Source organism: Malaclemys terrapin, chromosome 5, assembly GCF_027887155.1.
Source record: "Malaclemys terrapin pileata isolate rMalTer1 chromosome 5, rMalTer1.hap1, whole genome shotgun sequence".
NCBI lineage: Eukaryota > Metazoa > Chordata > Testudines > Emydidae > Malaclemys > Malaclemys terrapin.
In genome coordinates, this window is record NC_071509.1 from 114,745,775 (window position 1) to 114,772,633 (window position 26,859).

The 26,859-nt window shown below is 40.1% G+C and overlaps 1 protein-coding gene across 1 annotated transcript; it reads right to left on the reverse strand.

The window, feature by feature from the left end:
* On the reverse strand, positions 1-25,216 carry CFI (complement factor I). The gene is made up of 15 exons (XM_054029938.1): positions 24,731-25,216; positions 23,029-23,326; positions 22,171-22,324; positions 20,414-20,595; positions 19,197-19,307; positions 17,074-17,190; positions 15,679-15,708; positions 15,459-15,488; positions 14,019-14,057; positions 10,715-10,747; positions 8,641-8,744; positions 6,668-6,774; positions 3,936-4,213; positions 2,079-2,180; positions 1-497 (listed from the first exon to the last, which is right to left on the reverse strand). The coding sequence occupies exons 1-15, from the start codon at positions 24,785-24,787 to the stop codon at positions 280-282; spliced, it is 1,860 nt and encodes a 619-aa protein (XP_053885913.1). The 5' UTR covers positions 24,788-25,216; the 3' UTR covers positions 1-279.
* Positions 25,217-26,859: the final 1,643 nt, after the last annotated feature.

Here is a 26,859-nt window from a genome sequence, read left to right on the forward strand (position 1 = left end):
ACAAACATGAAATGTAATATCCCCCCCCAAATCAGATGTTTTAATTTCCTTATAGTATACACGCATTTATTAGAGAATCTTGCAGTGAACTAATTTTAGTACAAAACACTTTCTACAAGAATCATTACATTTATAGAACACTAATAGCATTTTCAAATATTTGTTTAAACATTTCTTCCAAAAATTGCAAGTATGTAATAAAACTGCTGATTCTAAGGTAGAACTAATTTTCTTTTTTGTGTGTAGGTGCTGAGAATGTAGTATTTAGTTCCCAAAGCTTCACACATTATATAGAGAAATAACGGACCTTCCCACATGACGGCTAATCCAATCAAAGTATTTGGCTACTTTTGTGTAAACTCCAGGGAATCCTTGAACTCCACAGTTTTCACCCCAACTCACAATACCCCACACATATGCCCTATTATTTGAATCCATACAGACCAAGGGTCCTCCTGAATCACCTTTACAGGAATCTATGGAACCATCAAAGGTACCTGAGGAAAAACACCAAGGCAAATGTGTTATATGCATGTTTTTCCTATTGTGAAGACTGCAGAACTTATTTTCTAAAATCATAGGTGGCCAAATTCTGCTCATTACAATAGCATAACATTCACTCGGTTACTAGACAGTAATTAAAGTTTTATACCAGAGTATCAGAGCAGAATTCAGTCCATTGTATTTTATATTGTTTCAAAAGTCATCTATAGAAAATGAACCAAAATAAGCACCAAACATCCTTTTTAAGTGAGTATAGTGGTTCTGAAAAATAGATCAAGTGTGAAGAATGTGAAAATACAATAATGCAGCAACATTACCACAGTACTACAGCATACCTATAACTTTAGCTGTTCTCTTAATAATAGGACATCTCCATGCCTATCAAAATGTGGCCTCCCTTCTGAATTTTCCCAAAAAGTGTCAGCTGTTGCTGATTGCGGTTGTGTGTTTTGTGATGCGGACAGTGAAGTGTGATGACCAGCCACACAGTGCTTGATTATGCAACCCTTACTCATGCTGGTGGGTACATACTCTCACAAGTAGCAGTCCTCCATTCCAAAACCATATTGAAGGTTTGTGTTTGCTTTGGGGAGAGAAAGCTTCCCCTTTTCTTCTTAATGTCTAGGAAGTCGATAAGTTCTCTAAAAATTCATCTTTGATTAATATCTTAAGCTTTTATACTGCTGCCCATTGCTGCAATAGGTGACTGCCTTCCACGTAAAAGTACTATCAGTTGAAAAGTATGGCAGACGTAGGAGATAACATGTGTCCCACAGGACCCAATACCTTGCAGGCATCAGACTGAATTCTCTCACAGCTTAATTGGACCACTTTTCACTATTTTTTTTAAGCATTCCCTTTGTTTACTTAAATTCAAGGAGGGACAGAACCATCTGTCATATTAATTGGCTACATATTAAGTTTAAGAAAGCTTGTGGCAATTCTTCTAGTAGCTTGAAGTTAAAATTTTGAATTCAAGGCTCTAACTTCAGCTTTTGGAATGGTCCCCTAGAGTGCTAATGCTTTCTGACCAGGTTTGACCATTTCTTCTTTTAAAAAGTTGGTAACATCTTCCAGGGGACAAAGAATGATGGGTGGAAATGACCTGATCCAACAAAGTGCTTAAGCATACAAATAGTTAAATTACATTCAATGGGAATACTCATGTGCTTTAAGTTATACGTGCACTTAAGTACCTTTCTGAATCCAGGCCAAAGACAGTAAAGGCCAGATTTTCAATGGACAGTAGCCCACCTGTGCCCATAAATCTCTCACACAATTGGATGCTGAAATTTGCATGCATAATCACAGTAATTGCATGTAGTCATAACTGCATTTGCAAACATAGCTGTGTAGTTGTACATGCAAGTTGGTACTAAAAGTCTGCATCACTTTACAGCAGATCTAGTAAGAGCATTTTGGTTCCTTACCACTTTGCTAAGAGCTTCACTATGGTGTCTAGTTTACTGTATTTCAGGGTTATAAGAGAGCACTGGGTAGTAGGACTTCAGATATTCAGGGAGGTGGGTTTGATGATGATACCAGAAAGAAATAATAGTGATGAAATTACTTGCCTGCACATTCCATTTCGTCAAAAAAGCGCTCTTTATAGATATCTGAACAGTTTGGAAATAAATTAATGTTGCCCCATCGAAGAACAAATTGTTTGGTATAACCTAAAAAAGAAAAGAATAGAACCTTTGAATTTGAAATACATTTTAGATACATTGTCATAAATCAAAAGTTTCATACTTGTTTTCCTGACTTAATATAACCTATTCTATTCTATACAATACATAATTTAAATGCATGCATACTTTCTCCATGTATGTAGTCAAGCACATCAGCCAGATAAAAGCAGTACTATTTAACTACAGAATCTCACACAGCAGTTACATTTTCTAACACATTTTTAGCTAATCCCAGATCTTGACCCTCCTAGTTTGTTTCCTCATTTTCTGTCGGTGCTTGCAATTTATAGACTACACAATATGACACACAGTGGTGGAATGCCTTTTGTATTGTCTGTGAGGAGGGGAATCTTAATCTAGGCAATCTCATTTAAGGGAGGACATTAGATATATCTGGGAATATCAGAATCTTTAAAGAACTAAATAGAGACCACACTCAAGACTTAATTTTGTTCAATTTCAGTCTGACACTTAAGGGGCCTCTAGATAAAACTGTCATGCTTTCCATTCTAGCTCTTCATCTTGGCTTCCTAAATGGACCAGCATCATAAATCCTCATGATCTTGTTCAGAGTAAACAACTCTTGTGATAGCTTGCAGTATTTTCAGTGTTTAAATATTAGGAAATTTCTTTCCTCCTCCCACCTTTCCTATCTTTATTACCCCTCCCTCTTGATCTCTCTTACATCGTCCTTTTTCTTTTCTTTCTTTTCACAAGAGAAGGGTTGCTAGATGACTGAGTCACATCCTATCTTGTGGACAAACTGTTTTTTTTGTCCCTCGACATTTTATAGAGCGTAGTCTCTTTTGTACCGTTTTAATCACAGGCCACTTGTGATCAAAATGGAAATTGGTTTTCTAAGTGGAGTGTTACTAGAGGGTAATTTAATAGTAGCAGTTTTAAATGTATCTTCCATGCCAGCCTTTTAATTCACCATATGCTATTAATCAACCTCTGTAATTCATGAGGGAAATGATCGCATCTTTGGCAAAAAGAATGCTCATTAAAAATGTCCAGTGTTTTTACACTCCTTGGAGGACTGGAGCACAGGGCAGCACCTCTGTCTGGCTGAGGTCCGAGAAGAGAAGAGTGATAAAGAAAACTAGGCGAATTCAAACTTTTCAGGATCCTTCCCTGTGACACACGTCCAGGTCTTTACCCCATGCAGATTGGCAAATAAGTGATCAAAATACACCAATCATCTGTGCAAATCAGTCAGTATGCAGAATTTTACTTACTATTTTTCTTAATCCTGCCCCTCTCCCATCACTGCAGTACCTTGGCTGCCCAGCCTGGCTCTCCTTACCACCATGTTTTTTTTGCCCTCTTTCTCTTTCCCCTCTGTCCCATTCAGCTTTGCTCTCCCTTTATGTATTTCCTCCCACTTCACTCCAACAATATCTTTCTCTTCACTTCAACCTTGAGTGCCTTCCTCACTCCAGATCAATTGTACAGTTATGTTTTTGTGTTATAAATAAAACAAATATGCTACAAATAGACATCTAACTAACATGACTTAGTTGATCACTTTACACGTATGTTGTATTCCTTCCCCACCTCTCTCCACACGTTTTTGTTTTGTTTCTTTATAAAATTTATTTAGATTGTAAACTTTTTTGGGACAAGTGTCTTCCTACCAGTTTGTACAGTACCTAGCACAGTGAGGTTCTGATCCAGACTTGAACCTTTGGAAACTACCATAGTATAAATAATTCATTATAAACTAAAAAAATCAAATACCGTCTGCTAGTCCCCAGCCGGAAACCTTGCATTGATGTCCAGATCTGAACAGATATTCTGACCAGGGAACACAGGCAGGTATGCTGTATGCTAGTGTGCATGGTTTTCCTTTGTCATTACTTTTCATCTCCAACAAAGCAATGTCATTCAGATAGTTTGAGGCATTATAGTTTTCATGGATTATCACTTGGTTTAATCTAAAAGTATCTATCTCTTGATTATAGACGATTGTATCTAATATTCCAGTCCATATCCGATACTGATTAACTCGACTTTTTCTGTAAAAGAAATGTCAGTTATATTTTGTTAATAAATACAAGCACAAATGTTAATTCTGGCTTGCAGTAAGTGTTATGCCATTTAGCAATTCATCAGCATTTCTGTAAAATAATAATAATACTACACACATTAAGTATTACTATCCTCTGACCAGGATCTTTCTGAACTGTATCAAATGTGGAGATAGTATCTGACATGGACAAATAATTTAATAGGCCAAAATGTATTGTTACCACTGCCTCAAGGGAAATACTAGGAGGACCGTGCTTCTCTGGTTGTGCCCCAGTACATAGAAGTACTGTTGTACAGACTCCTCGCTCCTCACCCCACTCTGGTGGGGGTATGCCCAGACCACTCCCTGGGCCAGAGTGGAGAGGATGTTGGGACCATCACTTCCTTCTCCCCATTCATCTGTGCACCCTTTGGGGAAACGTACACTCCCAAGGGGCACACACAGGGAATAGTTCCTGTTCCCCTCCTCCACACGAGGCCAGTGAAAGATTACAACTTGCCCTTTAATGCATGCTCTGCATTTGACATGGGCAACAGGAACTTTTTCTGTTACTACTCCAACCCCAAACATCCTGCCTTCTCTAATTCTTCTGCTGTAGGTTCTGTTTTCCTGCATCACCTATGCATTGTGTAACTCAGGATTTCATGTAAAATGTAGGAGAGAGACAAAAGTTTATACATGTTATGGTCATTGAGCCCATTGGAGTTCTGCCATACGGTTTCAGTGAGAGCAGGGTCAGACCAATGACCCAAGAAACACCACCAATCACATCAAGCTACTGCATAGATCTCCTTATCTTTTCATCTTCTAGGTATGAATGCACATCAACAGTGACACTTCCTTATCAGTAAATAACATCTTAAACAAATAAAATATGCATCTAGGCTGAACAAATTATATGAACATGTGAATTTAAAAATCTATATGGATGAATTTGAGACTTGGTACTCATGCAGTACCACTAAAGCCTTCTTGCAAATTCTGATATTCTAATGCACAACTTGCCAGTTAAATTAAATGGTGACAAAATAAAGCTTACATTTGCCCTATGTTGTTTTTCCACATGTAGGGGAAAGGAAAGGAGAGTTTTGATTCAAGGAATTTCCTGTTCATTTTTCAATCAGGTGTATGTGCAGGCTTTTGTTTTCCCCTCCCCAAATTCTCCCCACACCCCTGTGGAACAGATAGGAAATTCAGCTCCCAAAACGGCAGGTGCCCTGAAGAGATGTCCCACAGTAGATCATAATCCCCTTTATACCTCCCCTACTGATTTCCTTCCCCTCCACTGGCTGTGTACTAATGCTGCTTCAAGCAGTTTAGCTGCAGTAATCATAGGTTGGATTCCTGGGGTGAGAGTCTGTGCTGCACTTCAGAGGTGCAGCCAGGGCCGGCTCCAGGGTTTTGGCCGCCCCAAGCAGCCAAAACAAAAAACAAAACAAACAAACAAAAAAGCCGCGATCGTGATCTGCGGCGGCAATTCGGTGGGAGGTCCTTCACTCCCAGGCGGAGTGAGGGACCGTGCGCCTAATTGCCACCGAATAGCTGGACGTGCCGGCCCTCTCCGGAGCGGCCGCCCCAAGCACCTGCTTGAGAAGCTGGGTGCAGCATTGAACTTGCAGCCAAGGGAGAGTGGGGCATTATGGGGCTTTAAGACTAGAGGGAGCTGGCAACAAAGCCACTTGGGCTGCAGGCCCTTGACTATGCAATTCCCTTCCTCAGGAATAGCAGACCTAACCTGACCACCTTCAGGACAAATTGCAAGATCCATCCTTTTGCCATAGCTTTTCCATAACCTATAACGAAGAGAAAAAGCACTCAAACCCTCTCAACTGTCTGCCTTTGGAAGAAGGGAAAGAAGAGTAATTTAGGAGAATCTGGAGGCTGCTCTACTTGCATGAGAACCATGCAGGAGAAGGCAGAATAGCCTTAAGATTTTCTTTAACTCACACTTGGCTTATCTTGCTCCTGAAAAGGAGAAGAGAATTCAGCTTTATAAGAAGACCACTGATTATAGAATTATGTAATTTGATACCATAGTGATCTTTGCTGTATAAATGCCTAGATAGACAGTATTAAAAAGCAGGAAAAGCTTTTCAGACATTCAGAAGGACCCCATCTGGAAATCCTTTATGGTAGAATCAGTGAACATGCTGAGGGGCTGAGAGAGCTAGAGGAAATCTGATGTAATGATACTGACTGGGCTGAATCTACCCAACAATGAAACTAAGAATTTAGGAGCTGAGCACAGATATTGGTGTGCAGACTCCTGGGTTTTTGGTTTGTTTCATTATAGTAATTTTTGGTTTGCTGACTTGTTGAACTCTGTATTTTTTCCGCTATGCAATTGAGAGTCAGCAAAAAAGCAGATGAGAAGTACAAGAACCTATAAAATGTTTTCTGTACTTTGCAAGAAGCAAATTGTTTCCAGAATGGTTTTTACCTGACACAATGTGCAGCAGTCAGAATCCAACAGCCACCGATATAAATTCCTCCACAGTTCACTGTACCACTACCCTCTCTAATTGCCACTTGCCAAGGGAATTCACCCTATAAAAAAAAATCTGCATGGTTCATGTGATAGGATCTGACCCTATATGATCAAATATAATATGTGACTGTATCATTAGGCACATTACTCAGGTTTTAATTCTGCTTTGACAGGATATTCTTTCTAACTACAGTATTTTGATAAATTATTTGCTCCAGTTTTTGCTGGTGTACCTTTACTACACCACGCACTCCGCAGTGCTGCATTATGAAACTCCAAAGTACAGTTTGCATCTCATTAAAATGGTGCAGTATAAAGCTTGTGCAGTTGTTCAAAATACTACTAGTAGTTTTACAGCTAGTATCTTTATTCTCTTATCTTAAAAAAAAAGGAGGGGGGGAATTAAATGCAAAAATCTTGGTTAAGAGTGCATATTGGAGCCAATCCTGTGACACACACTCAACTTCCTTTGAAGAAATAAACTTTCTATTCAAGCCTTAACCATTGCTTTTCCTGACATCTTTGGGTAAGTCTACACTTCAAGCTGGGGATGTGATTCCCAGCTCAAGGAGACATACTCACACTAGATCTGATCGTGCTAGTGTGCTAAAAATAGCATGCAGTTGTGGTGCCGTGATGGGCTAGCCACCCTGAGCACAGCTACATTCTATTTTTAGTAGGGCTGTCAAGCGATTAAAAAAATTAATCATGAGTAATCATGCTGTTAAACAACAATAGAATACCATTTATTTTAAATATTTTTGGATGTTTACTACATTTTCAAATATATTAATTTCAATTACAATGCAGAATACAAAGTGTACACTGCTCACTGTATATTTATTTTTATTACAAATATTTGCACTGTAAAAAACAAAAAAATATTTTTCAGTTCACCTCATACCAGTACAGCAGTGCAATCTCTTTATCATGAAAGTTGAACTTACAAATGTAGAATTATGTACCAAAATAACTGCATTCAAAAATAAAACAGTGTAAAATTTTTGAGCCTACGGGTCCACTCAGTCCTACTTCTTGGTCAGCCAATCACTCAGACAAACAAGGTTGGTTACAATTTGTAGGAGATAATGCTGCCTGCTTTTTGTTTACAATGCCACCTGAAAGTGAGAACAGGCGTTCGCATGACACTTCTGTAGCCGGCATTGCAAGGTATTTACAAGTGCCATGTGAATGCCTGCTCTCACTTTCAGGTGACATTGTAAATAAGAAGCGGGCAGCAGTATCTCCCATCAATATAAACAAACTTGTTTGTCTTAGCGATTGGCAGAATAAGACGTAGGACTGAGTGGACTTGGCTCTAAAGTTTTATGCTGTTTTGTTTTTGAGTGTAGTTATGTAACCCAAAAAAACCCTGCATTTGTAAATTACACTTTCACGATAAAGAGATTACACTTCAGTACTTGTATGAAGTGAATTGAAAAATACTATTTCTTTTGTTTATCACTTTTACAGTGCATATATTTGGAATCAAAAATAATATAAAGTGAGCACTGTGCACTTTGAATTCTATGTTGTAATTGAAATCAATATTGAAAATGTAAAAAAACATCCAAAAATATTTTATACACTTCAATTGGTATTCTATTATTATAAGTGCGATTAATCGCAATAATTTTTTTTGAGTTAATGGCGTGAGTTAACTGTGATTAATTAACTGCCCTAATTTTTAGCATACTAACTCAATCAGAGTAGCAGGGCTATATCTCCTTGAGCTGGGAATCACACCCCCAGCTTGAAGTGCAGACTTACCCCTTCTGTTCAAAACTGCAATCTTACAAACTGATTAGATTTCTGCATTTATTATACTTTGAGACAATACTTCCATTGGTACATCAAGATGCTGAAAAGCTAAAGACAACAATGCCCATATACAATTTATCAGACTAGGTCACTTTTGTTGTTACCTTTGTAGCAGTGTTTCCTCCTATGATTCGCTTCCGTCGAGTTACTGGGTGGTTTGTAACACCACACTTTAACTGAGGCAACAAGGTCTTTAATGTTTTCCTTTCTTTAACAAAGAGGAAAGAGCATGTCATTTAAGGAACACATTAATTTTCATCAAAATGAGATTATTTTTTTTTAATAATTTGATTTCTATGGCCGTTCAGGGCAAGATTAACATAGGGAATTAGGCATCTGCCATCTAGTGGAATTCATAGCCTGCTGTTAGGTGCCTAGTATACAATGCACGGGTAGAATTAGGCACCCAAGAATAGAATCCACAAAAGCCAGCAAGCTGAGTCGGGGAGGTGGGGTTTGGGTTGCCTAAACCAGCCATTAGGACAGTGGTGGCCTTTTCCTGTCATGCCCCCAATTACCAGTAATGGAATCTGTCTGTGCCCCCCCCCCCACATTACTGCACAGTTGGCTCAGCAGAGGAGCTTGGTCTAAAGGTGGAGCTGGGGGTTGAACTAGGGCTAGAGAGGGAATGAGGACAGAGCTGGCCTGGGGGCGGAGTGGAGCTGCGGCCCAGAGTGGTGCTGTGGCCCGGCACAGAGATGGGCTGGGTGGCGCTCCCTCCTCACCCCCTATGGGGACTGACCCAGGCCCTGCCATGAGCCCCCTAAACATTCCTCCACGTGCCTCTACAGGGGTGTTCCCCACAGTTTGGGGACCACTGCATTAGGAAGTTCAAGGAGAGGTGTGTGGCCTGAGCTCCACCCCTCAAAAGGAGCTAGGGATCCAAATCCAGATCACAAGGAGGCACCAATTTGTGCTTAGGAATCATAGCTGTGAACACTCTCCTGAAGTTAGACACCGAAGCCGTTTCTTGCAGGAGGAGGTATTGGTGGCTGTGATCTGGTGTACAAGCTGCAATGCTGCTCAAATTTGGACCCGCTTCCCTTCCGTCATGATGGAGGGGAGGCCAGGCCAAATTTGAGTGGTGGTGTGATGCAACCCCGTGCGCCAGGTCACAACACCACTCACTCGAGAGTGATTTTTTTTTTTCTTTCAATTTGTGTACAAATCTGCACTGGCAAAAAAACCAAACAAAAAAATAAAACAAGACAAAACAACAACTCCCCCCTGTACCCCTACTAATTTGGGCCCTAGGAGTGTTAGGTGGCAACTGAGTGGCGGTTTTGTGAATCCCAATGAATGTTGGACCTAATGCCTAACTGCTAGTGAATCTGGCCCACAATTACCTCAGTAATTGTAGGAATTCAACACAGTAGAAACTGGAGACTGATTTAAATTTTTGTTGAAAATATGACATCTGTGAGATACTCTGCATGCTGGGTTCAGGACAAGAGTAACAAAGAATCTAGGGCCACAATTTCTTATGGCTCTTTTTGTTTTTAAAATCCTGTATAGCTTAGATCAGTGGTTTTCAAACTTTTTTTCTGGCAACCCAGTTGAAGAAAATTGTTGATGCCTGTGACCCAATGAAGTTGGGGCAGAGGGTTGGGGTGCAGGGGTAAGGACTGGGAATGAGGGGTTTGGGGTGCAGGAGGGGGCTCCAGGCTGGGGGGGCTCTGGGCAGGGGATTGGGGTGTGGGCTTACCTTGGGTGGCTCCTGGTCAGCGGCACAGTGGGGGTGCTAAGGCAGGCTTCCTGCCTGTCCTGACACCGCGGACCGCGCTGCACCCCAGAAGCGGCCAGCAGCAAGTCCGGCTCCTAGGTAGAGGCATACAAGCAGCTCCACGTGGCTCTTGCCTGCAGGCACTGCCCCGCCCCCAGCTCCCATTGGCCGGGAACCGGGGCACAGCGGGGTGTCAGAACAGGTAGGGACTAGCCTGCCTTAGCCAGGCAGCATTGCCATCGGAACTTTTAACGGCCCCGTCGGCGGTGATGACCAGAGCCGCCGTGACCCAGTGCCTTACATTGCGCGATCCAGTACTGGGTCACGACCCACAGTTTGAAAACCACTGGCTTAGATAAACAATGTAAATGCTTATTTGAAAAATGCCTGATTGCTTTGGAAAGTTCACCCTATGACATGGTATCCACCTAGGCTGGAGTTTTAGTGAAACTTACCTTCATCTATATTAGAATTTTGGACATGTTGTTCTGTAGTAAAAGAATGAAATATTAGTACCCAAATATTTACAAACATTTCAAGTTACCCTAGCACTTTTGTGTCAAAATAATGGTAACATGTTATTTTCCTTAAAAAACAACACAAATTTCATCCCAGTTCCTAGTGGATGTTGCTGTATATCACAATATCACCAAGTAATATGACGCTCTTTGGCCTTCTCTCCATAAGAGTTCTGCAAATAACAAGCGGTCCAATTAATAAATGTACACCCCATTATTCAAGGTTAGAGGGGTATTTTGCATCTAAACTACCACATGCTGTCACTTTCCTCCCTTTCTTTCTTGTTTCACTTGAGTAATATCATCTGGTTCTCCTCCACTATGAGGCCCCCAAAAGTCATCGTTCTCTGACACCCATCTCAGGAAGTTTTGTGGAGCTCAAAGGAAGGCATGCAGCAGGGTTATTTTATATTTAGGTGGTGCGGTCGTGTTTGAAATGCTTCCTTTAGCCTGCTTAATGGGGAGATTTGGCACATATGAAGTTCCTTTACTGGACTTGATCCTCCAAGTTTTATTCAAACAAAACATCTACTGAAATCATTATTGATTTTGGCTACATAAGGGCTGAAATGAAAGTGCTTTCATTGTTGGTCCTATACCATAATAGCAGAAATGTTGCAGGTCAAGATTAAATGGCTAGTTGCTATGGAGATCTTTGCACAGTCTATAATTAAGTATATAAAAATAAAAAAGACTTCAAAATATTTTGATCTTGCATTTTAACCTTTGCATATGAACACTCTGGGAATAAAATACAAAAACATCAATATACACCAAATTCTCTGTCTCACAGACACACATATGCAAATACTCCCCACAATTGTACAGCATTGAGTAGGGAAATATTTTTTATACTGCAGTGAGTGAAATGACTATAAATATAAATATACATAAATTAATAGAACATAAAAACATTTGTCTGGAATGTTTAGCTTTGTCTTTTGCTCATGTAAGGCTAAAACACAAAACCATCAGTATAGTTTGAACATGCTGGTTTGCTGTACATTGTACCAGCGAGAAAGAGTTTCCAACTCTACCGTTTGCTGATTTTGTAGAAAGCAGTTATTTAACTAGATGTTCGGATAGCATTGGAAAAGTCTACTTGCCTTGACTAAATCATTTATTTATTGATGGACGAATAAAATACTGTTAATTTCTTTATCATCGTCCTAGATGGGTGAGTATGTTTTATGACTCTGCTACTAAATTTTGTTGGTGATTTTCCAAGGTTGTATTACATATGGCTCCTGGGAAAAATGCCCTGATTATATGAATCAAGAGTCTTTTTGTTTTTATTCAAAAGAAATATAGTCTTTTCAGAATACACTATGCATAACCTGAATGTGAAGCTTCGGCCTGATTAGACTATTTCACTACAACAAAACCCACAGTCAAACAAAAGATGTGTAAAGATGAGTCAGTCGACAAGACACTGTAGAACAGTTTATCAATCCAAAATGCAATTAAAGATAGGAATGTTTGGACAAATTATACACAAATAAAATACATAAATGTAGGATTAATAGCTAGAAGGATGTGCTCCCAATTTTCCACTCCTTCAAGTTCAAGCTTCTTATCATCCAAGCACTTAGGTTCTGTCCTCTCCGCTTATTCTCTCTTATCTCTTATTTGTCGTTTCCCAGTTGCACCATCTGCTCTAACTGCTAATCTGTCCTGTTCTCCTAAATTCATATTTGTGCTTTTCTCCATGCTGCCCCTTATATTTGAAACACCCTCCCTCCACAAATCGATAAAGACACAATCATCTCCTTTTAAATCATTCCTAAAGGCCTTCTTCTATTGCAGTTTACTATAAATCAGCTAGCTAATAATGGCCAGATCACAGGCAAAACACCCTTCACAAAACCCCAATGCTTTAAACAATTTGGCACCATCAAGTTGTGCATATAGCTACTCGGTGTAACCACATAAACTTCTCCCCGTTACCCTCATCCTATATCCCTCTTCCTTGTTGTCTGTCACACTCACGTGTCTTAACAATGTGTCTGTAAAACTGTGGTGTCCCACCTTTTTACACCCAAGATCACTTTTTGAATTTAAGGGCAACCCAGGATGTGCCCCGCCGTGCTCACTCCATCCCTGCCCCTCTCCGTTGCTCGTTCTCCCCCACCCTCACTCACTTTCTCCGGGCTGGGGTAGGGGATTGGGTTTTGGGAGAGGATGAGGGCTCTGGGCTGGGGCTGAGGGGTTCTCAGTGTGGAAGGGTGCTCTGGGCTGAGCCTGGGGCAGAAGGTTGGGGTGCTGGGGGGCCAGGGCTGGGACAGGGGGTTGGGATGCAGGGGGGTACAGGGTGCTGGCTCTGGGAGGGGGCTCAGGGCTGGGGCTTGGGGTGGAGGAGGGGGTTCAGGATGCAGGAGGGGGTATAGGGTGCTGACTCTGGGAGGGGGCTGGGGGTTGGGGTGAAGCCTCCTGCCAGGCAGCACTTACCTCTGGCGGCTCCTGGTTGGCGGTGAACAGTGGCTGCCGCTAAGGCAGGCTCCCTGCCTACCCCGGTTCCACGCCGCTCTCGGAAGGGACCAACACGCCCCTGCGGCCCCTGGGAGAAGCGGGGGACACATGGCTCTGCTCACTGCCCCTCTCTGCAAGCACCACCCCCACAGCTCCCACTGGCCACAGCTCTCCATTCCCGGCCAATGGGAGCTGCGCGGGCCAGGTGCTTGCAGGCAGGAGCAACGAGAGGAGGGAGACCCCACACCCCACCCCCCACCCCCGGGGCCACGCTGGCCGCTTCTGGGAGCGGCGTGGAGCCGGAGCAGGCAGGGAGCCTGCCTTAGCGGCAGCCCCACTACACAGCCTGAGATTGCGATCGACTGGGAGATCCTCTAGGATCGACCAGGAGATCACGATCGACCAGTTGGTGACCATGGCTGTAAACTCTTCAGATGTGTTTTCTTATGTGTTTGTACAATACCTAGAACAATGGGATACCTATTCCTCTGCGGAAACCACAACAGTACCAGTAATAACTATGGCTCAGATTCTCAAAGGCATTCAGGCACCAAATTCCCATTGATTTCCATGGAGACAGGTGCCCAAATACCTTTGTGGATCTAGCTTTCTGATATAAACTGAATTTGACTCCCTTTCACCACCTGTTAAACAAATCTAGCATAACTGGTCTAAAATTTCTCATGCATGATCCTCCATCAGAAGAGAATTTAGGGAAAGTTCGTCCATGACATGGCAACCAGGTAGGAAGTGGAGCTTTAATCAAACTGACCTCCATTCATACTGGAAGTTGAGGTGTCTTCTTTTTGTTCTGTAATAAAATAATGGAATATTAGTAGTTTAATGTTTATAAACATTTTAAATTGCACTATCACTTAAACATATGTTTGTGTTAAAAAGATAGGTTTTTCAAAAATGAAAATATATTGTTCCATACATTATTAGAAATACTTTTTCATCCCAGTTCTTAGTAGATATTTCTCTAAATTATAAAATCTCCACATAATATGACACTCTTTGGCTTTCTCTGCTTAAAAGTAGTATGCAAATAACAAGTGGTCTAATTCATATGTATGTGCTAAATACACCACTAATCAAGATTAGAGGGGCATTCTGCATCTAAACAATTACATCCTGGTATTTTCCTCCCTTTCTTTTTGGTTTCCTTCAAGTAATCTCCTCCTCCACTATGAATCCCCCAAAATTCATCATTCCATGACACCCATCTCAGGAAGCTTTGTGGCACTCAAAGGAGCAGTACGTGGCAAGGTTATTTTAAATTGTGATGGTGTATTTGTGTACATTGATGAGTTCATCTACCTAGGCTGCAAGCAGAGTTCAAACAGTCAGAGCAAACCGGATGTTCTTCGATGAATAAGTCTCACTGCTTCCTGTGTGACGTCCATGTCTTGCTAATGGGTGCAAAAATGTCTTTGTGCTAAGACAAAGGTCAGGATCTATCAAACTTATGTACTACCTATATTGCTATACAGGTCAGAAGCCCAGACTCTCATGCAGGCAGACTTGGAATGGCTAGAGGCAATCTATATGTGCTGTCAGTGCTAAAGCCTGAGCATAAAGTGGTTTGTCTTTGTGTGAAATGCCATACTCTCACAGAGATCTGACCTTCCTTCAATCTTTCATCATATTTAAAAAGCCGCATTGCATATGCTTTGGCAATGTCTCCAGGATGGACAAAAAAAACCCCAGCACACTATGCTCTCAAACTCTCCATTGACGCACAAAGGGCTGCGTTCTCCGACCTTACCTCATGCTGTCTGTGGGACCATCCCAGAGATTATTGGATTTGCGGGATTGAGCCAGATCTGGGAACTTCATTACATGATGCCTGGTGTGATGCCATCAATTGTGGTCACTCTGGCTGGCATAACAGTCCTCAGCAGACTATGTGCGTTTGTTTGATTATTTGAGTTCTGTGCTAAATGACTCCTTTAGCCTGGTTTTGGGGGTATTTGGATCATAATGAAATAAATAAAATATTCCCTATTGGACCTTAACCTTCAGGCTTTATCCAAACAAATCACACATTTAAATAAATGGGAATTTTGATAATTGGGACTTCCATTTGCAGGTCTTGTACCACAGTAGCAGTAGTGTTGCGGGTCATGATTAAATGCTAATTGATGTGGAGAACTTTGCACAGTGGCAGTCTATAATTAGCATATAAAAATAAAGACTTCAAAATATTTACCTTGAATGCTAGCCTTTGAATGTGAATGTCCTGGGAATAAAACACAAAAACATCAATTTATATTAAATTCTTGCTGTCCTTCTGACACACACATGCAAATGCTCTCATACTTGTACTGCACTGCACTGAGAAATATTTATTATACTAGAGTGACTGAAATGCCTGTAAATACACACACACACACACTCAACTATAAATAACTGAAGACCAAAATATTTACCTTGAACTTTTGGCTTTGGCTTTTGCTCACCTAAGAATAAAGCACAAAAACAACAGCATAGTTTGAACACACTTCTTTGCTGTACATTGTTCCTGCAACAAAATATGTCTTAAATTTACTTTGTAAACTTTTCAGGAATGTCTTCCTATGTGTTTGTACAGTGCATAGGACAATGGGATGCCCAGTGTTCTGTGGAAACCACTACAGTACAAATAATAACTATGGCCCAGATCCTGAAAGTATTCAGGCACCTAACTCCTATTGATTTCCATGGAGATAGGTGCCCAAATACTTTTGAGGACTGATCATCTGTCCTCTTCTTCACGACATCTTTGTTCTTTCTTCTATGCTGCTCCTCTAACATCCTCCCTCAACTAATCTGTAAGGATACAACCATCTGCCTTAAACCCTTCCTAAAGCCCCACTTCTACTTCATAGTTTACTAGAAATCAGCCACTGTATGATGGCTGGATGACAGGCAAAACACTCTTCTCAGTACCTCAATGTTTTAAAATAATTCGGAACCATCAAGTTGTGTATATAGCTACCCTGTGTAAACACATAAACTTCTCCCTGTTACCTTCATCTTATCTCCCTCTTCCTTGTTGTCTGTCAAACTCACTTGTCTTAAATTTAGATTGTAAACTCTTCAGGACAGCTCTTCCGTTATGTTTGCACAGTGCATAGAGAAACACACTGTCCAATTCCCTTTGGACACCACCATAATACAAATAACACAGTGATTAGCTTTCTGATATAGACTATATTTTGACTCTCTTCCTTCACCTCTTAGATAAATAAAACAAAATTTGTCTGAAGTTTCTCATGGATAACCCTCCACCAGAAGAAAATATTTAGAGGTAATCAGATAAGGGAGACGACCGTGTAAGAGCTAGAGTAAGAGAGAGTATAACAAGCTTAAAACAAAATAAAACATTTTTTGAAGAGTGGACTGGTAGTACAGACAGGCTACATTAATATTTAGTTGGATTTCTCGTGGGGCTATTGGGATGAAATACTTCCACCAGTCCTACCCATTCCCCAGCCATGGATCTTTGGCACAACCAGTGGCTCTTTGTAGAAAATGGGGGGAATGGTACAATATTCCAGATGCAAATGACATTCCCTTCCAATGAAGGTCCCCAGGGCATGATACATTTCCCCAGGCCCTTACTTGTCTTGCTTTTCCTCTTCCTCTAGAAGGAAGAGGAGCAACAGGGTGTAATGCAACAGAAACCATTAACATAACATTATTACAAATGTTTGCATAACTTTTTGGAGAGTAGTGCATTTTCTTTGTTTTGCAAATCAGTTGCATATTTTAAAATGTAGGAATTCTTTATTCTCTAGTTTAAACTGACTGGAACAAAGAAGATAAATCTATGAAAGTTTAACCTCCACAGCGAGCTTGAGATTCATCCTCTCCTGCAAGGCAGTCCAGTTCCCTGTTACAGAGGTACTTAGTTGGGATACACACATCGGAGTTACAATGGAAACTGTTGCCTTTGCATGCTGTAACAAAAAGAGAACTCAGTTTGTATGAGATGGGGTCAAATGATTCACCAACCTCACCACTGTAGGATACCTAATGTAACTTAACTACAATGCAGCCATAATTATGACAAAAGTAAAATGTTCATTAATATGTAATGGATCCAGACACTGGATACATAAAGCAAAATGGATGCTATCAATGCTGTAGACTCCCCATTTTCCAACTTTAAAATGGAGTGTCAACTTTTCAGGCTTTCATCAATTTAGTGCTGTAATTCTCACATTTTTTGAGCATGACCCATTACCTGTTTTTTTTCCAGAACTTTTGCCACACACAAACCGAGCCAAACACCAACCCACCTTTCAGTCTTATTAGTGTTCTTGATGCTTTCAATGGGAATGTAGAGGGTTCTACATCTCACGAGATTAGAGCCAACATTTTCAAAAGTAGGAGCCTAAAAGTTAGACTTCTAAGCCCATATTTAGGCACTTACATGATTTAGGAGCATAAGTTCTATTGACTGCAATGCTTTTGAACATCCTACTGGGAAGTGGCTAAATATAGGATTAAGAACTGAACTTTAGGCTTGTATTGTGAAAATGTTGACCGTGGCCCTTAATTACCATCAGGCACTCCTCTATTGGGTGAAACATTCCTATAAATTCAGGTATCTGGCTTTCTTCTCTATTATCACAAAAATGTGATACCTTTTGAACAGCAAAGCCAATGCTTTGCCAGGTTTTCTTGACTTACTTTATATTCTCCCATGCAAATCTATATTCAGGGATTTTTTATTTAATGGAAAAGCTGATGGTTCCTTAATACCAGTATAGGCTTGGGGAAGACTGCATTTGACATCAGTAGGCTTTGGATCAGGGCCAGACTGATGAAAAACAGCGCTAGTCACATGAACAAGCACTCCCTGGCGTAAATCCTTTCATGCACAAACTTTGGGGTCAAGAGGTCTGTTCCTCAGGTGTTCCGTAGTTTAGCATCATCTTTGAACTTTAGAAACTTGATTTAAGTATTGTAAATATAATTTAAATACCATGTGAAAGGGTGAGATTTTGTTAATGACATTTAGAAAAATATGATTTTTATCTACACTTTCCTTGCAAATGTTATGTACCTTGTAAGAATGTCAGGACAGGGACCTTGCCTTCACACGTCTTACTATTAGTAAGCACACTTTGGGTGCTATGATAAAAATAAAAAGTAATAACTGAGACTGGCAAATACTTTAAAAAACCCATGTATATATGTTAGATTTTTATTTAAAAATTACCTTTGACTGTGTTTGAACCTCTTTTTGTTCATTTTCTGGGAATATTCATGCAAATGAATTTACCAGCAGGAACAATCACCAAAACAGCAAAATCAACATTATTTGGGGAAAGAGAATTTTGAATTTGTAATCATCAGTTCTGGCATCTGAAATCCAATTTCTAAATGTATGCTCATCTAGTCAGATCACTGTTCCCTGTTTCCAGTCAAAACAGATGGAATTTTAAATACTGAACACAGTGACTGCTCAGGAACAAACTACAGGCAAAGATATTACTCTGTGAATAATTTATTATAAGTAATAACTTTGAGAAAATCTTAATTGGCTTTACGGACAATTTGCTAACAGAAAAAACATGTAAACTTGTTGAATTATTTATTATTTGCCCATCTTTAATAATCCATTTTCAGTCCAACTAGCCACACTTTTTCGTTGGTCTATGATTCTTTATATTAAATAGTAAACTGTTATATTAAAAGTTTCCTAAAAATCTTTATTCTCTTTGTCCTAATACTAATAGATCATCCACGTGATTCAAGAAGTTAACAGGTGCCTAACTTTTCTTGCGTAACTGTAATGAAGCTGTAGTATTGTCACCTTAGAAAGTTGAAAGACCTTTTCCTCAACGGGATTGAAATGGACTGATAATGTCTTATAACTTTAAAGATTGTTTGAAAGTTTTCTATTGTATTACTGAACATAACTATGAGACACTTTAGAAGGGAGAACTACTATTACCTTTACAACACATTTCATCACTTAGGTCTCCGCAGTCATTGATTCCATTACAGGTTTCATGTAAAGGAATGCATTTATTGTTGACACAACGGAATTCAGTTGATAAACATTCTGCAAAGCAGGAAGAAAAATAAAGTTCTTATTTAACTTTCTACATCATCAGAAACATACAAGGAAAAATTTTGTTTGTTTATTTTATTTTTCCAACAGTTGGGCCACAGCCTTCTTAGGGCCTGATCCAAAGCCCAGGAATCTTTTCCTTTATTTCAATAGGCTTTGCATCAGGCCCTCAACATGGCCTTTTCTTTTCCCCCATCCAACTTCCAGCAACTTGGCAAAGGGGATCTTCAATTCTCTTTGTTAAAGACTAAGATGGAGATGCCATTTCAGACCCACTGCTAGGTGGTGCATGTGAGTAATGTGGTGTACACTTTTCTTCTGGAAGGATATTCAACATATTTTAGGTGTCTCTACACTCTTGCTTTTGCCATTGGATCAAAGACAGAGAAGCTCTATCTGTACTTCTCCTTTGACCAGCTGCATCTCCCACTGATGCTACCAGAGCAGCCAAAGAAAGCCCAATTATTGCCAATTTCATTACATAGAATACAAAACTATGAAATGTTTTAAACAAAAACATGGTTTAGTTTACACCAATGCAGGAATTAAATTGGGACCAATGATATAAGATGTTGAGCACTTTGCAGAAACACTAGCAATTCACATAATCAGGCTCTTGGCTGGTACCAGGCTACTGGGTTCTTAAATTTTCTTTAATGCATTACACAGTCATCCTGGACAGAGTGATGGCTAGAAGGATGCCACTGGCCACCCCTCCAGCTGATCAGGGAAAGACAGGATTTACTAGAGATGGCGCAAGTTGCCCAAGAGAAGGATTTCAAGCAACGTTTCTTCAGCTTCAAGGCCTTTGCTAGGCTTGGAGGGGGAAGGAAGTTGCAGGCACAACATTTTGCTATGTTTTCTTTTGTGAAATTTTACTCCAAATATTTTATAAAAGAAGATGAATTATTTTCCTTGTTGAACTAACTAAAGGCTGAAAATTATTTTAAAGACTATAAAATGTGACTACAGTTAGAAGCGCCGGTGCCTGTGGTACCATACTTGATAGGCTAGAATGCAACTTCCTAATTGGATGCCGTGTTTAAACTGAAAAACCCTAAGTAGAGTGTTTAAAAAAAGACACATATTTTACCAACCTCTATATTCTTTATGGCACACAAGACTAGCAAAATCCTCGTTACTATTAATATTTGATCTCTCGCTTAAAGTACATTCCGCCAGGCTAGTCTCTAGCCCTCTGCAAGTAGTATGAAGACATTGAGATGAAGTTAAGGCAGATTCTGGGACTTCGAATGTCTTTTTGTGATGTTCAGCTCCTCTATGAAGATGCAAATAAAAAAAATCAAAATATATTATCCTTGCACAGAGAATGATCCATATTCAGTTACTGTGTAGCAGTGACTTGATTTCCCTCCTGTACCATGAAGGTAAAGGTGTTTAGGACATAGCTGAGAAAAATAAACACACATCGACTCCTGACAACATAAAAAGGTGCTAGGTAGGCACACTGCATGAGTTTTTTGGAAACAAAATGAGGCCCTCATCCTGCAAATCGTTCCTCACAGTGTGCCCGTGTGCAGCTCCATCAAAGTCGGTGGGGGCCAGATCCTGAAAAGTATTTAGGTGTCTAACTCCCATTGATTTCAGTAGAAGTTAGGCACCTAAATATCTGGGTCTCTGCATGGCCACAGGGGTCTGCTCATGTGGAACAGCGTGTAGGTCAGACCTTTATTTGTGGGTGGATTCTAATGATGCAGAATTATGATGCTAAGCACCCTCAATTCCCATTAAAGTCATGACAGGTTCATGGTGCTGAGGACATTGCCGGATCATGCTCTTAGTAAGAATAAGTTATAAACCTTAGTAACTGCCAGAGTTCCTCCAAATTGTCTAATCTTCCTGACCAAGAGAACGTCAACAACCAAGATGTCTTTAAAAACATCCTGCAACTTTGCTCTTGTTCCAAATGAGATTACCCTATTCATCTCATTTGTATCCATATTTTTACTTTATTAGTGCCCTATCATTCATGCAAGAAATCTACATCAAGTAAATAAGGAATCAGAGAGTTTATGGCTATGTCAGGCATGTAAGCCCCATCTAGGACTGAGTGTTCTGTCTCTGCACAAGGCTCAGCCCATGCTGTCTGAGGAGTTAAAGACCAGGACTGGGAATTAAACCCCAGTTTCATAGGGATGCTGTGGGGCACTCCAGCAAGATGTCCAGCCCTCACACATGTTTAGATTGTCACTTGGCCCTACGTGGCCATGTAAGGGAGTACAGAAGAGTAAGGCTGGCTCCTTACATGTCTGCCTGGATCATGAGTCTGGGCACAGAGTGGAAAACAAGCTCTGTAGAGCTGCTCCTTTGCCCTGTGACAAAGTGGACTGAGTGGTGGTGGAGAGGGCAGGGAGTGGGTGGTGGCTTGGCTCCAGCCCCCAATATTTTGACCAGTGGAGCATAGCTGGCAGGAGTGGGAGAAGTAAGCTGTGCCCTGTAAAGGGCTGCAGTAAATTATTTCCTCTCTGAGTTACAATTATTTCCCAGAGCTCTTTCTGGGGTGGCACATCTGCAAATTGTCCCTAACATAGGGCTGAGAGAAAATTCCCAATCTAGCCCACAGTTAACGGTATTTTAAATAAAAATGCTTATGATTTGAATATAAAGTGTGTAACAATTATTCATAATATACTAGATTATCAGGATAGAAATCTCTTGGCTTTTACTCTCAAATGACGAATTACATAGTCTTTATGAGAAGATTACAGTAGATACACTCTCCATGACTGTCCAATCACATAACTGTCCACAGGTGGGCCACAAGAAAGCAGGAGTGCATTTTCATAAACATTGTGATTATCTATATGAATCCCCTACACACACAAAAACTTACGTTTTAAAACCAAGATGTCTGCAGACAACATTTGCTTCATTCATACTCCACTCACTGTTACATATAAATAACTTCTCAGTATGATTCACAAGCTTTACTTGAATAAGACCCTCTGATTCTGAATCTGCATAGTCCAAAGAAACTTCAAATTTTTCTAAAAAAAAAAAAAATGCAAAAGTGTATCAGATGAAAGACACCCACAGCAATAAATATGTCATTATTTTACAACCTTTAGATAAGTAACATTCATATGGACTGGAAATGCATCAGTGGATAGGGCACTAGATTGGGACTCAAAGCCCTGGGTACTATTTCTGACTCTTCTGCTGACTGACTTTGTGATCTTGGGCCAGTCACTTCATCTCAATATATCGCAGTTTCTCCTTTCATTAAAATGGGGATAACGATTCCCACCTTTGTAAAGTGCTTTGAGATCTATGGAGAAAACTTTCCATAAAAATGCTGGCTCTTATTATTATTTATGAAATACCAAAAATTATGGGACTTCTCATAACACAGACCTGACACTTTGGGCCAAGGGCCAGATCCTGCTCCCACTAAGTTAATAATAAAGCTCCAGTTGTCTACAGTGGAAGCAGGACTGGGCTGCCAGGAACAGAAGTGCATGTAGGTAGACTGGTCTGTCAATTATTTGATTTTTTTATGAGTATCAACAAATACTGCCTACTTTTAATTTCTTTTCTTTTGCCTACTTTCAATTACTTTTATTTTGCCGCTGCACATTTTACAATTAAACATTTACAAATAAATGACCAGGCTCTCTGAGAGTAAAGAGTTAAGCATTCACCATCCACCTAACATTGACTGACATAGTTTAGGGAAAGGATATTTCAGTACCTGAAGGCGTGCACTTTGCTTTACTCAGAAACTTCTCGTGTGGGTGCTGGCATTCATAGGCCTTTAGCTGACAATAATTTTGGAATGTCCTTCCATTGGTAGAACAAACCCAGGTGACATTCCTTGGGCATTGGTAGGGAAGCTTGCAAATACAACTTCCTCCAACACATCTCTGCCATGGGTGACAGAAAACTTTCTTACAAGCGTTATGTGTGTACTTATTATTTAAGCATTCTTTTATCAGGAATGTCTCTTGCTGATTTGACTGAGATAGCTCTTCACCTTCAGAGGCTCTGTGCTGCAAGACATGAAATCAAAAATCAAATAAGATTAAGTAGCAAATCGGCTGATATATAGGGCCCAGTCCAATGCCAACTGAAAACATTGGGAAGTCCCTCCATTGATTCCAATTGTGTGTTCGATCAGGCCCATCACTAGCTTATTCCTTGTATATTTGCTGTCTTCTGTGTGCAACAATGAGGTGTTTCACTTCAGGTGTTTGCAGTAGTATCCTTGGTCACTCCACCTTTCTTATTTCTTATTTTTCTAGGGTTTGATTATCCCTCTTCTCTTTCTTTTTGGACGTTTCATGCAGGATGAGCTCTGCTCTCTCTGATTTCCTTCAAACAGTCCTTGACTTTTCAGCACAGCAGATTATAGAATTTTTAAACAAACTCAAATACTGGTGTCGTAGACAGTGGGATTTACAGTAAATTGTAATTAAAAAGTCTGCAGCTGGAGGCTTAGAAACAGATGTTCTTACTGGCCTAATCTTGTTTGATTTTAAAAGTAACTTGCAAATATTTTTAAAGAGCCACAGGTAAGCAAACAATAAAGAAAGAAACATGAATCTACACTTAACTTTTTGATTTGGTTTAGGTCGAATGAAGTGACAATTATTTATAGCAACCCCTTGGAAACTTGAAAATGCAAAGCCTCTGATTTCATCACAAAGAAAGTGCTTTTATTGGCTTGTTATTATTTAAGAAAAAAAGAATGTTGAAGCATAAAAGTTGCATGTAGGGAATTTGCATGCAGAAAAAAAGATAGTCCCTTTGGTTTATCAACCTTGAAGGTGTCCATTAAATCAATACAACTCAAGTCTAAAGTACTAAGAGTGAAATCCTGACCCCATTGAAGCTGATGGGTGTTTTGTTGTTAACTTCAGAGGGGTCAGGATTTCATCCAAAAACTTTACCCTGTTTTGTAACCATATTACATACTTCCTGCTATTCTCAGCCCAGTAATGAATTCAGTTAAATTACTTATGCCTCTAAATGTACAGACAAAACTAAGAGCCAGATCCTGCAGTCCTTATTCTGGCATAACTCCCATTACTCCATTGTAAGTTTTTCCTGAATATAAACTGAATGAGAACTGCAGGATTTGATTCTCTAGGGTCCCAATCCTGCAACTGAATCAGGATAGGCGGACCCCTGGACCCCTTGCAGGACTGGGCCTGGGATTATAATTGCAGTATTTTTTCTCTAAAACCTCCTTTTCAGAAGCCTACTGACATACATTCCCAATTACAGTAATTACATGAAATAAAAATGCATGTCACATTTCAAGTATTCAAGTTTGGATTAAAATAACTGCATCGGTACCATTACAGGAAAACATTTAAAAATGAAATATTTTCACCAGTTATTATTTAAGACAAACTTACAGAGGAATCATCTTGTTTAAAATAAATTCTTACCTGTAATCCACAAAAGAAGAAGCATGAAAAAATCAAGAGAACTAGTAATATTTTCATGATGAAGAGTTTTTCTCTAGCTAGCTAGAGGAATTTCTCTGTGTCTGATTCTTTTTAGCCTTAGGTATTTGTCTGTGATTAATTTTTAACCATTAGTAAAATATTTAAAAAGGTTGTTTAGAAATAAAGTGCAAGAACCTCTAGATTTACAGATAATTTTGAACTCTTCATAAGGATCCTGCCTCAATCCAACGTTTTTTACCGTAACTGCAATACAAGATAACAAAAGTAAAGTCTTTAAAGTAAATCATTAAAAGGAGGATCCCATTAGGAGTTTATTTTTCTATGCCCTAAGTCACAATCATTGGTTCCACTGCTGACTTTTGCCAAAGAATACCATTGAAATGCTCAGGCTGCTTCCATTGCTTCCACACTAGTTAATTGTTTATGTATGTGCCTCCTTTGAGTTATGTGCCTTCTTGGAGCATAACAGACAAAAAGCAAGAACACCAGGATGTACTGAGTACTGTATTTTCCTATTTCAAGATTATGCTCAGTACACATTGCCTAACTACTTGGCAAGTAGTGAAAGGTATGTGTTTATTGTGCGGTTTATTATTGGGAGTGTCAGTTCCTAGGAACACTAGAATGAAAACAAAACCAAAGAAAGGCTATCCTCTAGCACAAGTTACCCCATATTCCAAAAAGCTGCAAATAACAGAATCACACACACACACACACACTCTCTCTCTCTTATACTCTCTTTATTTAAATAACACCTAGGTAGTCAGACAAAATGACAGGCTTGATCATCAAATAACAGGTTAAAGAATATTTGAATAAGTCAGATGTATTCAAGTCAGTAGTGCCTGAGGAGCTAGCTGAAACAATCTCAGAAACATCAGCGATCTTTGAGAACTCATGGAGGAGGGGGAGGTCCCAGAGGTCTGGAGTAGGACAAACATAGTACCTATCTTTAAAAAGAGGAACAAAGAGAACCTGGGAAATTATAGGCCAGGGTATGCCTACTTGAGCTCCAGTCATCCCCTATGATTGCAACATAAACATAGCCTGAATGATCACTGAACCCCAGACAGCTATTTGCTCTAGCATCCTAGGCTGGAACAGCAGCACTCTGGAGAGCTGTGTGTTGACTAATTCCTCCCTGCATTTCAAGGAAGTGCTGCATTTCGGACTACTTTTGGAACCCTCTGGTCACTTGGCCCTGACAGCTACCTCCTGTACACAAGGGTTACTTCCTATTACTAAAAGTTGGAGTTTTGGGTTTTTTGATCGATTTGTGATATAAATTTCAGCACTTGCATGTTTTATTGTGCATTAGGGAATGCTCAAGCTCTGGGAATTCTAATATATAAACCTAATGATGACAGCTGAAATGTGTTAGACTAGATAACTAGCAAGGGGATATGGATCCTTTCACCTCTAGAGCACCTATTTGAATCCAGCCTATGTCATTACCACTAGTAACTGGTTGGTAGCGTATGTGAAATGAATTGTTTTAAGAACAGTTCTTAAAGAACAAGTGTCCATGTAACGAAAATTTCCATCCCAGCTGGCACTCTTGTTGGCAGTCTCAGCAATGACCATTGCACTAAGGGGATGGAATCTTACCTTCACCTAGGAGAGATACAAGTCAGGGTCTAAGACTTGCAACACTGCTGCCCATTCTGAATACAGAGAACTTCACTTTCCTGGGGTGTAATTAGGTACTCCTCATGGATGTTAAATGCATTTAAAATTATTTCCCCCTCCACTCCTCAAAAAAGCTAAGAGGCTATGAGAGGTCTTGTGGAGTTTTCTTCTCATGTTTCCTTTAAAGGTGAGGGTTAGGGAGCTGCAGAGATGGCAGGCGCCTTCAGAGCCTGGGGAACCCCGAGAAACATTACTTCCACCCAAATGCATCCCAGAGGCACTATTGCACTATTCCTCAGATGCTTTTTCAGGAGTCATGTTGCCAAGAGTTACCTTCACTATCCAGTTTGCAGTAGAAACGTTGAATGTGGACTCAGCATTTACTCCATCATAGATTTCTGCAAGAGTTTGGAGGGAAACATACTGAGGAAAGTGTCTGCTCCCCAGCTCCACTTCCTTTCTTCCCATCCCCAAACCCC

Coding starts and splice junctions, on each gene's coding strand:
- CFI (XM_054029938.1), bottom strand. CDS start 24,787: ATGAAAATATTACTAGTTCTCTTGATTTTTTCATGCTTCTTCTTTTGT. Junction 15,709..17,073: donor ATCTCAAGCTCGCTGTGGAG/GTTAAACTTTCA, acceptor CTTTATTCTTAG/GTGAGCAAAAGCCAAAGCCA. Junction 498..2,078: donor TGACGAAATGGAATGTGCAG/GCAAGTAATTTC, acceptor GTTTTTCCTCAG/GTACCTTTGATGGTTCCATA.